Source organism: Oryzias latipes, chromosome 14, assembly GCF_053564925.1.
Source record: "Oryzias latipes strain Hd-rR chromosome 14, Olatipes_Hd-rR_3.1".
NCBI classification, from domain to species: domain Eukaryota; kingdom Metazoa; phylum Chordata; class Actinopteri; order Beloniformes; family Adrianichthyidae; genus Oryzias; species Oryzias latipes.
This window is the reverse complement of record NC_136250.1, coordinates 3,997,269-4,011,149: the sequence shown is the minus strand read 5'-3', so window position 1 is coordinate 4,011,149 and position 13,881 is coordinate 3,997,269. Positions and strand designations below refer to the sequence as shown.

General features: G+C 40.7%; 2 protein-coding genes across 3 annotated transcripts; both read right to left on the bottom strand.

Annotated features, from left to right (window-relative positions):
- Nucleotides 1-25: 25 nt before the first annotated feature.
- On the bottom strand, nt 26-2,644 carry LOC111946292 (15-hydroxyprostaglandin dehydrogenase [NAD(+)]-like). Of its 2 annotated transcripts, none has more exons than XM_078931192.1 (7): nt 2,444-2,644; nt 1,895-2,018; nt 1,698-1,804; nt 1,508-1,604; nt 1,335-1,426; nt 1,093-1,244; nt 26-738 (listed from the first exon to the last, which is right to left on the bottom strand). In XM_078931192.1, exons 1-7 carry the CDS (start codon nt 2,534-2,536, stop codon nt 618-620), a joined length of 786 nt encoding a protein of 261 aa, XP_078787318.1. In that variant the 5' UTR covers nt 2,537-2,644; the 3' UTR covers nt 26-617. The 2 variants fall into 2 exon arrangements, with proteins under 2 accessions (XP_078787318.1, XP_023818316.1); XM_023962548.2 differs by having other exon boundaries at nt 1,335-1,411.
- A 4,006-nt stretch (nt 2,645-6,650) lies between these two features.
- On the bottom strand, nt 6,651-13,450 carry LOC101160831 (15-hydroxyprostaglandin dehydrogenase [NAD(+)]). The gene is made up of 9 exons (XM_023962547.2): nt 13,329-13,450; nt 13,095-13,252; nt 11,729-11,981; nt 11,418-11,541; nt 10,915-11,021; nt 9,478-9,574; nt 9,281-9,357; nt 8,776-8,930; nt 6,651-6,843 (listed from the first exon to the last, which is right to left on the bottom strand). The coding sequence occupies exons 3-9, from the start codon at nt 11,819-11,821 to the stop codon at nt 6,726-6,728; spliced, it is 771 nt and encodes a 256-aa protein (XP_023818315.1). The 5' UTR covers nt 11,822-11,981; nt 13,095-13,252; nt 13,329-13,450; the 3' UTR covers nt 6,651-6,725.
- Between the last annotated feature and the right edge of the window lie 431 nt (nt 13,451-13,881).

Genomic DNA, 13,881 nt, shown 5'->3' with positions numbered 1-13,881 from the left:
TGGAAAAGGGCACATGATCATCATGATCTGTCCACAGTTTTATTTAGTTAAGACGAGACAGAATTTACTTTTATTTAAAAACAAGAAGAAAAGAGAGAATGTTATTGGAGAAATCAGCTGCAGAGACAGACAGAATTAACCCATCAGCTCCAGTGTTTATATTCTGTCGACTACCATAACTTTTCAACCGTTTACGCAATTAATGTAATTCCAGCAGATTCTGGAACAGAGAAAGGCAGCTTTGCGCTGATATGCAACACTTTACATTTGTAATCTGTTGCATATTGGTGGACTGCAGATATACAAAGCTGCTTTTCTTCCCGTCAGAATCAGCTGATTCACATTAATCGCATAACGGTTAAAGAGTAGTGGTAGGTGAAAGAGCGTGTGTTGTTTAGGCGTCAACGCCAGCATCTCTGGTGTTAAAGGGTTGAGACAGAAACTAGCTTGAAACCAAACTGGTCACATCAAGATCAGAGCAAAACTCAAAGGTCTCAAGTCCAGATGACAATTCTGTCTGAATGCTGCAGCTCATTTGATACCGAGGAGAAAGGAGAAAGGAACAGAGAAAAACCGGCTAGTCCCAATTGTCCTCCATCGTGTTGTGGTGCCAGAGGCTACTGAAGATTTTGGGGAAAAGTCAAGTATTTTCTCCCGCTTTGGCTCAGTAAGACGGTCTCTCCGTTCTTCACCTCATCCGTCACCAGGTCGAGGACGCACTCAGCGACCTCAGATGGACTGAAACAAAACAGAAAACAACGGTTTTATGAGAATATAACCAGAAACCTTTAAGCAACAGAGGTGAAGTACAGACTTCTGTGCTGATTTTGAAGGAATTTGAACCCAGGACTGTTCTGCTACTGCAGTGGATGTGATGAATTACCACCACACAACTTTTTGGTCAACATCTAGATGTCTCCTCAGTAGACCTTTGAGCTGATCTAAACAGATTCCTGAGGTGATGGTAAAAATATATATTTTTTCCCCATTCAATAAAGTATTTTCTTGGGAATGAAGGGGCAAATGAACCAAAAAGCAACCAGAAGAAAATGCTCTTGAAGAGATTAATGAAAGGATCAGGTAAAGACCTACTCCAAAGCTCGCTCTGCCGATTTCTGCAGGGCACCAAGCAGGTGGGAGAACTGTCCAAAGTTTTGAGAAACTGAGGAGAAGAAGTCTGTTTGGACCCGGACAGGGCAGACAACGTTGAAGCGGATTCCATATTCCGACGCTCTGGAGGCCGCCTGGTCGAAAAAAAAGAGAAAAATGTATTAATAGTCACATGATTTTATATAATTTTTTATTTGCGAAGAGGAAGGGACATCTATACTTACTGCCATTGCTCGTGTAAAGGCGACCACTCCATGCTTGGTGGCTGAATAAGCAGGACAGCTTGGGAGGGGGTCAAGACCTTGAGGGCATAAATCTTTTATCCAAATCAGAGTCAGATTTGAGAGATTAGTCAGTTTTATTGTCCTAAAACAGACATGTCAGAGGAACTCAGTACCTGCCACAGATGATGTGTTGACCACGACCCCTCCCTGACCGCCGCTGAGCTTGTTCATGTGTTCCAGAGCTGCATAGGTCATCCGAATAACACCTCCCTGCATAAAGAAACATGCAAATACATAGCTATTTTGTGAAGTATTGTGTTTTTTCTTAGAAATAATGCATTTGATTTAAAAAAAAATCCCTACAAGGTTTATGGAGATGGTTTTCTCCCAGTCGCCTTCTCTCAGGATTCCAGCATTGTTGCATAAAATGTTGATGGATCCAAAGGTATCTATGGTGCTTTGGAGCGCAGCTTGAAAAGCAAAAAAGAGTTAGTTTTAGACCATTTTCCTGTGCTTGTAACTGCAGCTCTGCACACACCAAAACCTTGTAGTTCACTGACCTTTTATGTCCTCGTCTGACTCAACGCTGCACTTCATAAACAAAGATCTCTCCTCTCCAAACTGCTGGTCAAGGCCGTTCTTCAACCTCTTCCCTGTGGGTTCATCAACATCAAGCAGGACTACCTGTACAGGTAAAGGTTGATGAGTAACCTGCAACCTGAACGTCTTCATGTCTTTATGATCTTTTACAGCCACATGACCAGCTCAGTGGCCCTGAAGCTGGAAGGTTGTGAGTTTTGATTCACGGTTGAGTCGATACTAGTAGATACTAAACCCCCCCTTGAACCCATTGGGGGGTTAAACCACCAAGTGGTTCCCGACCGCGGTGTTCTCTGCAGCTGACCGCTCCCCTAAGGGATGGGTCAAATGCAGAGAACAAGTTGGCGTGTGACAACTAATGAGATTTTAACTTTGAAAGATCTCCTTCACTTCAGGCTTTTTAAATAAGAACAAGAAACTACTAATATATTGTGAATGTTTCTTCTAAACTAGAATAGTTTTCATGCAAAAAAAGAGTAAAAGTTTTTAATAATAAAAACACATTTTACCTTTGCGCCATTTTGAAGAAATATCTCTGCGATGGCTTTTCCAATCCCCTTTGCCGCTCCCGTCACCACGGCCACTTTCCCGCCTAAACTCATCTCTGGAAGCTTCAGACAGTGAAGAAGTCTGGCTGGCTGTGAATACTATCTAAAAATGAGATGAATAAAGTCCTCAGTGGGAGGGTTATAACGCATCATGGTAATCAGAGAACCTGCCTTTTATTGGGTGTGGTGAGAGTGGGAGGCAACTCTTTGATTTCCTGTTTGGATCTTGAGTGGATAAAGAGGGAGTAGGTGGAGTCAGATCAGGTGGACAAGTTATCATGTGGCTAACGTAACCCTTGTGCTATCCTGGGCACTTTACCATTGGGAGTTGGGTCATCTAGACCCACTAGACAGTGCTCTGAACCTTTTTTCTTCAATGATTTGTGATCTTCACTGGTGTCCATGGATTACATGTAATCTTTCCACCTTTATCCACCTTTGCCATGGTAGGGAGAACACGTCAATGTAAGGGTGGGGTCATCTAAGATAGCACAAGGGTTAAACTCCATCATCAGAACCCACTGTGTCCCTTTGGGGTCACGGGGCTGCTGGAGCCAACCCAGCTACTATTTGGTGAAGGCAGGGGACACCCTGAAGAAGTCACCAGTCCGTTGTAGGGTCACACACTCACACCCACATCTAGGGGATATTTAGAGTCACCAATTAGCCCATGAACCATGCATTTGAACATGCAAACTCCACACAGAAAGGTCCAAGCTGGAGTTTGAACCATGACTTCTCTCTGTGGTGAGAGTGCTAACCACTGCACCACAGTGCAGTTCTAGCTGAGTTTAAAAGGGAATAAAATGTTTTCTAACTAAGAACGTGTCGACCCCATTAAATGTATTACGTGGTTGCACAGACTTTTATGTAGCCCTGCAGGAGGTTCTTCTCCTGTTGGCAGGAAGACCAGGAGACCCTGGAAGAATTTTCTCTCGCCCCAATTGGCCTCATGACTTCTGTTGAGGAGTACACAGCGATCGGTGTCAGAGGATCCTGCTAAAAACAAAGCAGGTCAGCCAACTGCTGTAGTTAAAAGGATTCCAGCAGGAGGGGGAATGGAACCTCTATAAGTCACGCTCACTAGCTGAAATAAAAAAAGTTGGCTGAAGGTGACTGGTTATCCTGAGGCTGGGCCTCCTGGAGCGCAAACTAACCCCACAGCCTGGACAACTCTCAACTGGAACCCTTACTTGCATTCATATGATTTGAATTCATTAACTTATTTCTGGCTCTTCTCTCTTGGATAATTCTGCAGGAAGATTTCGGCTTTATAGGTTTGTTTCTCTACCTCAGTGCGACTTTCTTGATTTCTTGTTAAACTATACAACACATTACAAAATAGAAACATGTCTCTGTCTGATGTGAATCTGCATCTGCCTTACAGCTTGTGGCTCTAAACTGGTTAAATCTCTGCTGGTAGATCTGAGAATTAAAGTTTCCTTAAGATAAATCACGGTTTTAATAATTTCCTGTTCTGTTTTACGTCTGTGGACTGTTTTGGTTTTCTCGCTTGTTTAAACTGTGAGAACTTAAATCAACCTTTTTTTGCTTTTGAGGAGCTGTTTAGATGAAGTTTGAAGGACAGAACACTTCTTTATGGGCTCTTTAGCAAATAGTAGATAAAAAGAAATAAATATTACTCAGTAGAAAATGGTCAAAATAGCTCAGATTTTCTAATACAAACAAAACATTGAAAAACATTAAAATCACAAAATATTCAAGAGTTATATTTTTGGAAGTCTTTGAAAAACTTCACCAACTAGCTGTTTTTCAAATAAGAAATTAATTAGATAAGCTAATTTTCTTTTATTATTCACTACTAAGATGGTTCCTTTTTTTCTAACCAGGATTTTTAAAAACATTTTAGTTGTAGTGGCGCCATCCTGCCACTAGTTGAAGGTGTGGTGCACCAGCAGCAACTCCTCATCTAAATTTAAGCACCAGAGGGGGGGGGTCATAAACAAAGTTACAGGATTGCTTTGATATTTTCATATTTACAAACGTGAACACAAAACTAAGTGCTAATACAACCCTTAACATCATCCAAAATCCCTTTTTTGTGTGTCTGGTGTTTGTGTCCACGATGGAAGCAAAGTAATGATAGAAAATGATAATTAAAAATCCACTTTAAAAAATGAAAATTGAATAAAAGGCAGACACAAACAGTCTCCGCAACCCTTGTGCTATCCTAGGCACTTTACCATTGGGAGTTGGGTCATCTAGACCCACTAGACAGAGCTCTGAACCTTTTTTCTTCAATGATTTGTGATCTTCACTGGTGTCCATGGATTACATGAAATCTTTCCACCTTTATCCACCTTTGTCATGGTAGGGAGAACACGTCAATGTAAGGGGGGGGTCATAGGATAACACAAGGGTTAATTCTAATGAATTCATTAAAAAAAATTGGTTTCCCTCATTTTGTATGACAACCATGCAAAAATCTAGTCTGTAATAACTCAGTAGGGGTGGGATTACATACATTCGCTACTTTCGTCTCCTTTTCAAGCAATAAATCAAACTTGACTTTAGTTAATACTCACTATGAATCTAATGTGACCCAAATGAGTATCGTATGCATCACTGCAAAAATATCTGTTTATGATTGTGAGACAATGATTTTCTTCCTACATTTATGTTAATTCTTCTTTATGTTTTTTTTTAATTAATGCATTTCATTATTTCTATAATAAGTTTGATATGTCCAAGTAATTTTGTTGTATTGCGTACAATCATTGCTTTATAAAAAAAACATAAATCAAATCAAACATTCGGCCATGCAGTCTGTTGGTCTATTAAGATTAATAAAATATGGTAATACTGACATGTATTTATTTTTTAACAATCTTAAGTGAAACTCTGACATATTTTCAGTTTCAATTCCTAGTTTTTTGGGCTGCAGTCACATTTCCCCACACTGCTTTGGTCCAGAAGCTGTTCAACTTGCCTCTTGCTGCCACTGAAAATCCATTTTTCTCCTTTAACCCTTGCGCTATCTTTGATGACCCCCCCCCCCCCCTACATTGACGTGTTCTCCCTACCATGACAAAGGTGGATAAAGGTGGAAAGATTTCATGTAATCCATGGACACCAGTGAGGTTCACAAATCATTGAAGAAAAAAGGTTCAGAGCACTGTCTAGTGGGTCTAGATGACCCAACTCCCAATGTTAAAGTGTCAAAGCTCTCCTCCACCTCCTGCTGGGCTTGGAAGGCATCCTTGTTTGGATCTGGACCTCCTTCCAGAGTCTTGATATTTGAAATCCATATAACTTTCAATGTTTCATTGTTGAAATAAATCTCATTTTCATTCCTTTTAGATCTCTCCTTATGGCAGCAACCTTTAAAGGGATCATTCTTTGCTTCCAATGTGGATAAATTTCAACAAAATGTTTTTGTTTTTTTTACAAAAACCAACCATATTAAAGTTCTGGACTCTCTGGATGTTAAACTCAACGACCTTCTGCATGTAATGCAGATGTGAAAGTTAAAATCAACCCAACTGAACAAACAGTTTACTCCTCTCTCTGAAAATGGGTCAAATATCTGAGAGAAGAAACATCAGTTCCGACTTATAGTTTATCTATTTATCGTTATAGTTTATTCTCACACATCAAAAACAGGGAATGGCTGCCGATCAGGCGCTGTGTGAACATTTAGAAGGACTTTGGTCCAATAAATGTAATTGAAAATGGGGAAATATTTCCAAATGAGGTTTGGTCTGAAATGTTGCCATCTCATTTTTGTGCCAAAGCATCAGTTTTACTGAGAACTGAACCCAAAACTTCAAGCAGATATGGCAGACATGCTTGTTAAGACACCACAGATCCACATTTCCACTGGCATTTTGTTTGGTCTGGTAGCAAAGAATCATGGGACGGGACAGAGTGAGCCCACAGAACCTTATAAAAAGTATTTTCATATGTGGAGGTCGGCTGGAGGTGAAATGACTCCGGATGCAGGCATCTTATGTGACATAAATGTGACCATACGTAATTCTGAGATCACTTTGATCAGATTGCTAATCAAAAAGTTCTACCTTTGATTGTGACCTAAACATTTAACAGCAAAAACTTTATTGATCTCTCTTCATGACTTTCAACAAACAGAGACTTTGCCTTTAGATGCGATTAGAAAACATTTGAAATGAATAGAAGACCACAGGGATTTTCAGGGAGATTTATCTCCTGAAAAACTCATTTTAATAAAGTCAGACTGGCTGTTTCTCCTTGGCAGGAGCAGCTAGAAAACAGCGGGGAAAGTCATGTATTTCTTCCCACTGTGGTCCACCACCAGCACCTCTCCGTTCTTCACCTCCTCGGTCACCAGCTCCAGAACACACTGAGCCACGTCTGACGGCCTGAAGTTAGAAAATCAGAAGAATTAAGAGATAAAGACATAAAACGTACATTTACATCGGTTTAGTGAAAGAATCTGCCTCAATGATTTTATCAGAGACCCCCGCCGATGTAAACTGGTGTTTATGACACGTTCTTGTTCCGCTTTTCTCACAGTGGAACAGATTTATAAAAGAAAAAAAACTCAAAATTGCACCTCATTTTTTTTTACTAAAACTGTTGTGAATCAAGAGCAGACAAAAAAATTTAAAAAGCTGTTTAAAAAATATCTTATAAGTGACGTAGAAAATACGCTGGGAGGGGTACAAGCTCCAGTCCATTCTGATCATCCACTGTCAGACAAATAGATCCATGAACGTCTTTGTTTTCCTCGTCTGAGCTGGAATCTGGATCTAAACTGTACGGATGGATAGATACAAGACTGATCCCCCTTTTTAAAGCATTGCTAATGTTAGGTTGGGGGTGTGAGGGGCTGTAAGCTAGCGGGAGTGTGTAAACAGAGAGCTCTCAGCAACGCAGAAGGAAAGGGGTTGAGTTGCTCCACACCAATGGTCCCGCCCACAACCTATGGGGGGAATTTCTGATGAACTGCTGCCACTTTGCAGAAAGAAAACGACACAGGTTTTCTGATTTTGGCTAAAAACTGTATCATCGTATTAAAACGATCACTGGGAACACTTTGAAAATAGATTAAAAGATATTCAGAGAGGGTCTTTAACACTAAGAGCAAAAAGTAAATTGTTTTGAACAGATGATTTGTGCCATAGTTGACTTATAATCTGCAAAAAGTGAAGCCTCCATGGATGCACATCAGCAGGCAGCAGCTGACAAAAACCTCACAAGAACTTCTTTACAGGCATCCACGTCTTGTCAGCAGCATTTGAATAGACCTGAATAGACAAACATTTCTTCAGAGTCAAACCCTGCTCTGGTTTGCCGTGGAAAAACTACTGGGTGATATTTTAAAAGCAAAAAAATCCCCTTCAATCAGTGCATTCTGTTAAAACAGAACAGCTGGCAGAGAAAGTGAAAAGTTCTGAACACTTGTAAAGCCAAGCGTTTGACAAAAGGGGTCGTCAAATTCCCACAATGCTCAGAGGAGGTGGCGTGTGCAGCAGGGGGAGAACCTCAGGGCATCTGCAGAGAGCTCAAAGAATGAAACTTTCCCACCAAATATGACGGATCGTGGTTTTCTCACCGCCGGGGAGGAAAATGATACAAGTCTTGCCTTGTGTGAACCGGCCTCTTTTGCCTGAGCTTTTGGTATAAAACGCTGATCCTTCAAGGCTACACAACAGAGCAAGGAAAGCAGACAGCGGCATTGAAGATGCAGCCAATAATCTACTTTTTAAATGCTTTTCTGCAACATGTACTTTCATTTGCTGAAGCCTAAGTTAGCAGCAGATTTGTCTCCAGAATGACGTCAGAGGAAAAGTTTTATGTGTTTCTCTTTGCTTCAGCTGTGCTGTTCAATCTTTGTTTAGCATGTTTGTCAAAAGAGAGTCAATAAAATGTCAAACTCTCTGGTTTTATGAGCACCACAAAGACAGCAAAGGAGGTTGTCTCCAAAACCGTATCAGGTAGCATCTCCAACTGCAGTTTAAGCGGTTGAATTGTGTACAAATTTCTGCACTCAATAAAACAAAAAGTTTAACTTATCAGTTAAAGGAAATAAAAATATTCTAAATATCTGAAGGTTAATAAATCTACTATGCAACAAATGTTACATTTTTTGGTTCAACAGAACTGTGGAGACACGAATGGATCAAACATTCATCAATGCATCAACTATGTTTTATCATTTTAAGATTTTGTAACACAAGACTTAAACATTTTGTGAAAAAAATGATTTGCTAAGTTTCCACACTAAAATTTACACAAAAAAACAACAAAATTAATACCAGTTTCAAATGAGAAGGAGAATAATGACTCACTGTAGCACCCCGTCTGCTGCAAATTTCTCGAATAAATGAGCAAGGTGAGAAAATGGACCCAAACAGTTTGTAACGGAGGCGAAGAGGTCTGTTTGGACAGCACCGGGGCAAATGGCGTTGAAGCGTATCCCATAATTAGAGGCGGTGGAAGCAGCCTGGCAGAAAAACAGTAACCATTCAGGAAAGAAGAGAAAAAAAACAAAATCAAAAGTTGCATTGTTTAAAAATATGGATTTCAGGAATGGTTTGCTGACTTTTGACCAGACCGTCCGCTTCAAATGCCAAACGGAAAAGCTCATCCGAGATCTAGTGCGGATGTTTTTTATGTAGAGTCAGAAAACATCGTAAAGATCGTAAAAACTTGGGTAGCTACGCGTAAATGCCAGAGTCTTGAACAGGGGAGCCCTAAACGTGCATTTATGCGCGTTTGAATTTTCACTGAAAGTGGCAGCTTGAACGTGCGTTGCCGAGGGCCGTGTGCAAAAACATATGAATACATTCTTACCGCCATGGCTCGAGTAAAGCCGATCACACCGTGCTTAGTGGCCGAATAGACAGGACAACTGGCTAGAGGTCCGAGACCTGTAGAAGAGAGACTTTGGATTGGAACATCTCATCCTCAAAGAGTATTTTTTGGCATTGCTGGATCCTCTTTCTCCAGTTCTATGAAGAACTGGGGTGTGCGTGTCGGGTGGTCTTTACCCCCCACTGAGGCTGTGTTGACCACGACTCCTCCTCGCCCACCAGACTGCTGGCTCATCTTCTCCAGAGCAGCGTAGGTCATCCGGATGACGCCCCCCTGCATCACAGAGGGAATACATGCAGGTCTGCTGATGTACAGAGAGGAACCAGCTGAGGTTTCTTCACACATACATTTAAAAGCGTCACTTTAACTTTTACAAATAAAATCAAGGAGTGTAAACGCACAGATGAACCTCTGCTGCAGAAAAGGCAGAACATGTGTTCTGGCGTCAGTGAAAAACAAGAAATCATGTTCAAAGAAATCATTTTAATCTATTTACCGTATTTTCACGACTATAAGGTGCACCTAAAAGTCTGAGATGTTCTCCATAATGTACGGAGCGCCCTATGGTGCGGTGCGCCTATTGTGTTGTTGTGTGACTTCGGTAAAGAAGATGTAGGAGAGGACAGCATGAGGACGTGAAAGAAGACACCCCCGAATAGTAAAAAGGGCAGGTCTGTGAATGATACAGAACAACATCGTTTTAGCGACCCTGAAAATACAAAGAGACATGCTTATGGAGCACAGTTTCCGTGGAAACAAGGCGAGGTGACCCGATTTGGAAGAGCGACTGGAGCGATGTTTTAACGATCAGAGAACAGCTGGGAGGAGCGTCTCTCCATCACCTTCCACTGAGGGCAGAAACGCTTGCAGAGGAAATGAAAAAAGAACATTTTCATGGCGGTCCGTCTTGGTTCTTTCGTTTTATGAAACGCTGCCATCTTTCCGTCCGAGCGAGAACCACAGTTGCGCAGCGATGCAGCGACTACAATGAAAAGCTGTCCATCTTCCGCTCCTTTTACTAAGTCTTAGTCTTTCACTAAGACTGGGAGGCAGCGCCGGGCGAGTGACGCCACACTTTGTGAATGGATTGTAGAAGATGGGGCTAACGTGTCTGCTAGCACCGTTCTTCAAACTTTCCCAAAAGCCAGCATCATTCATGAGGAGCCGCACGGCAAAGAGACGGACTCTGACGATGACGGAAGGGAAGCTGGCATGTTTGATAGAAATTTAGTCCGGCTGTTCATTCCAGATACAGAAGATGAGGACTTTGATGGATATTTGGATGCTGTTTTATGACTGAAAAAATAACAAATAAATCACAACCAACTAAGTTTTGTTCCTGCTGCCGTTTTAAAACACACACTAGCATGCATGTTTTACCGCCTGCGCCTTAAAACCCGCTGCGCCTCTTGTATGTGTTAAATAAAGAAAAAGCCATAAATGAAACTGCGCCCTATAACCCAGTGCGCCATATGGTTGTGAAAACATGGTAAGCTTATCTAGTAATCATAGATCTATTCTTCCAAAGTCTAGAAATATCTCCAATCTGGGATCAATAATCCTCCAGAATGAGGGACTCATCAGTAATCCAATCCTAAAGTCTTAAATCTTACGAGGTTTACAGACACAGCTCGTTCCCACTGGTCCTCACTCAAGATGCCAGCGTTGTTGCACAGAATGTCCATACATCCAAAAGTGGCCATAGTTGCCTCAAAGGCGGCTGGAAAACAAGAAAAACAGATTTAAAGGCTCCTCACAATTCTCTGCACCTTTAACCTTTGTTTAGCTGATTATGCATAAATCAATTTCCAGAGGCTTTGGACATGTGAGTGCCATCATGCAGTCCCGTGTCAGACAGGAACCTTTTATTAGTTTATTCTGCAAAATTCCAAAGTTTAATATTTAAATCATTTGAAGGTCCCACTAACATTATTCAGCTTAATGAAACCGGCATCTGTCACACAGGTGGTGCGTTTAGCTAAAGTAGAAACAGCATCATCACTCTTGAAATAATAAAATCAAAAACATTTTCTGTTGATTTCAGCTGGTGGGTATAAATAATATTAAGTTAAAGGTTGAGGGTTGGAAACCATCAAAATTCATTCATTTTGCTCACCTTTAATGTCCTCCTCTGACTCAACGTTACATCTGATGAACAAAGTTTTCTCCTCTCCAAACTTCTGATCAAGGACTTTCTTCAAACCCTTCGCTGTGGTTTCATCCACATCCAACAGGACCACCTGCTCAGGTGACCAACGACACAAACGTTTCCACACCATCAAAGCAGCCAAAGCAGTAAAGCCATGGCATTATCTAAACAAGTGAAACAGATTTCTGCAAAGTCTTCTTTGCTTCTGTAACTTCCTCCCTCGTCGGATTCGGGGCACCAGAAGCGCGCAGCAGAATCCAAAAACGCGCACGTTTTACCTTTGCGCCATTCTGCAGAAAGTTCTCCGCTATTGCTTTCCCAATCCCCTTCGCTGCTCCTGTCACCACGGCGACCTTCCCGCCTAGGCTCATCGTGGAGGCTCGGGAGTCTGTGGAGCTGGAGCTCCTCTGCCTGGGATCCAATCTGAAGGTAGACGTCACTGAGCGCGTGCGCAAAATAGAAAAAAAAAAAAGAACCCTCGGAGGAAAGGTGGCGCAGTCCTGGTAGGGGGGCAGCTGATAAGAAGCAGACCTGCAGAGCAGGTTATGGAAATGAAAAAAGCCTGGATCAGTAATTTGGTAATGCGGGTATTTTCCATAACTTTAAACTTATAAAAACGTTAAAATAATAAAATAAAAACATGTCTAAAGTTTATGAGAAAAAGGAAGGGGAAAAATATTTTTAAGATGTGAATTTAATTGGGGTGTATTTTTTGCTACTTTTTGCAGCAATGGCCTTCCTTTTTTTGTTATTGCGGTCTTATTTTTAACTCAATGTATGTTTCCCCCGACTTATTGTTTTCCTGTTTCTCTTTTTTTTTAAAAATATTTTCTCATATATCTTCCACCGTTTTTCGGCACATAACTGTTCTAAAATTTTTCACCAATTTTAACAATTTCACTCAATGTTCAGCTCCTTTAGCTTATTCCTGCTATGACTTTTGGTCCTTCAAATCACTGAACTTCTCGAAATATTCCAGCTTGATTTACTCCGTAGAAACACACAGGGAAGTCTTGGTGCAGAAGGTCGCCGGTTCAAGACCCGGCTCAGACATTTTTCACAAACACATTTTTAGCAGTTTAGCCATTTCTTCAGCAAATTCAGCTTTCATTCAGCAATACAGCATTCTACCCTGCATTTTCTTTTGGAAATGCATTGCAGCCCATTCTAGTTATTATTATTATTTATATTATAATATTGCTTTCTTCAATTAAAATAATTTAATGTGAACATTGCTCATATCAGACAAGCTAGGGCCCTTCCACATTATTTACCTGGATAAATACAGCTTCAGAATTATCGGAAGTTCCAGGAATTTTTGTATTTCGTGGCCGGAAGTGTTCATTAAAATGAATTTTGGGGTGGTACACATTTTATTATTTTACTTTTATTTATATCATAAATTCAGTCTTTTTAGTTACTGTAAAAACACAACTCTACTCTGAAACATGTCAGTCCAGACAAAACATTTGAGGGAAATTAAAGTCCCACCTCAACTGTATTTTTATCTATTATAAAATCAGTCCCAGTTTTTCATTTAAAATGTTTTTGATTATGCTGTTTTTAGCCAAAACAAACAAACAAAAACTTTTGCTCTTTATGACAGAGTTTGTACAATGTGGTAGGAGCTCATCATAAACTCACCTCTGAGTTGTGGGCGGGACCGTTGGTGAAGAAAACTGTTTAGTTGGTGTGGGTCATCGATCATATTAGGTGGGGTGCACATTCAAACACTGAACTCCCAAATCTCCACAGGCATCTTATTTATTTGGATTGAGCTGATGAGTTGTAGATGATTTTGCCTGTAATTAAATGCAGAAACAAATGAATACAATGATACATCATCCATTGTTGGTTGAAGATAATAATAAAACATACGTCTATGATGCATCCACTTAGCTGGACATGGACTGATCTGTGGTTGCATTTGGCTGGGACTGCATCTTCTCCTGGTAGAAGTTGGAGGGGGAAGGGAATGCAATCTGACTGAGTTAAGTAAGTTCCTGGCTGAGTCTCACAGGTGCTCACTTTTGAGCTGATAGTGGGTGTGGCCTGCTGGTGGTGCTGGATGACAACTAGTATTTTCAACAGTTGGTTTGGAAGTAAGCCTCCACTGATGTCCCATCATCCTTTTGTTTACATTCTCTCTTGTTAGTTTACAGTCCTGGCCTTTTCTAGATTATGTTCTGGACACGCAAGTCTTAATTACCGGATTTAACAAACAGTAAGCATGTAATTGGAAATTAATGTCAGGATGTTGAAACTGTAGAGCGTGTCGTATTAAAATGTTAATTCTTCAGATATTAGTTTTATTAAAATTTTACAGTAAAGTTACAGTTTTAAACTCATGAAACAGGCTAGCACTGAGACCGAAAAGTATTTAAAACTGTAAAGTAGTACAAAAAGTAGTAAACAACATTAAAACATGAAT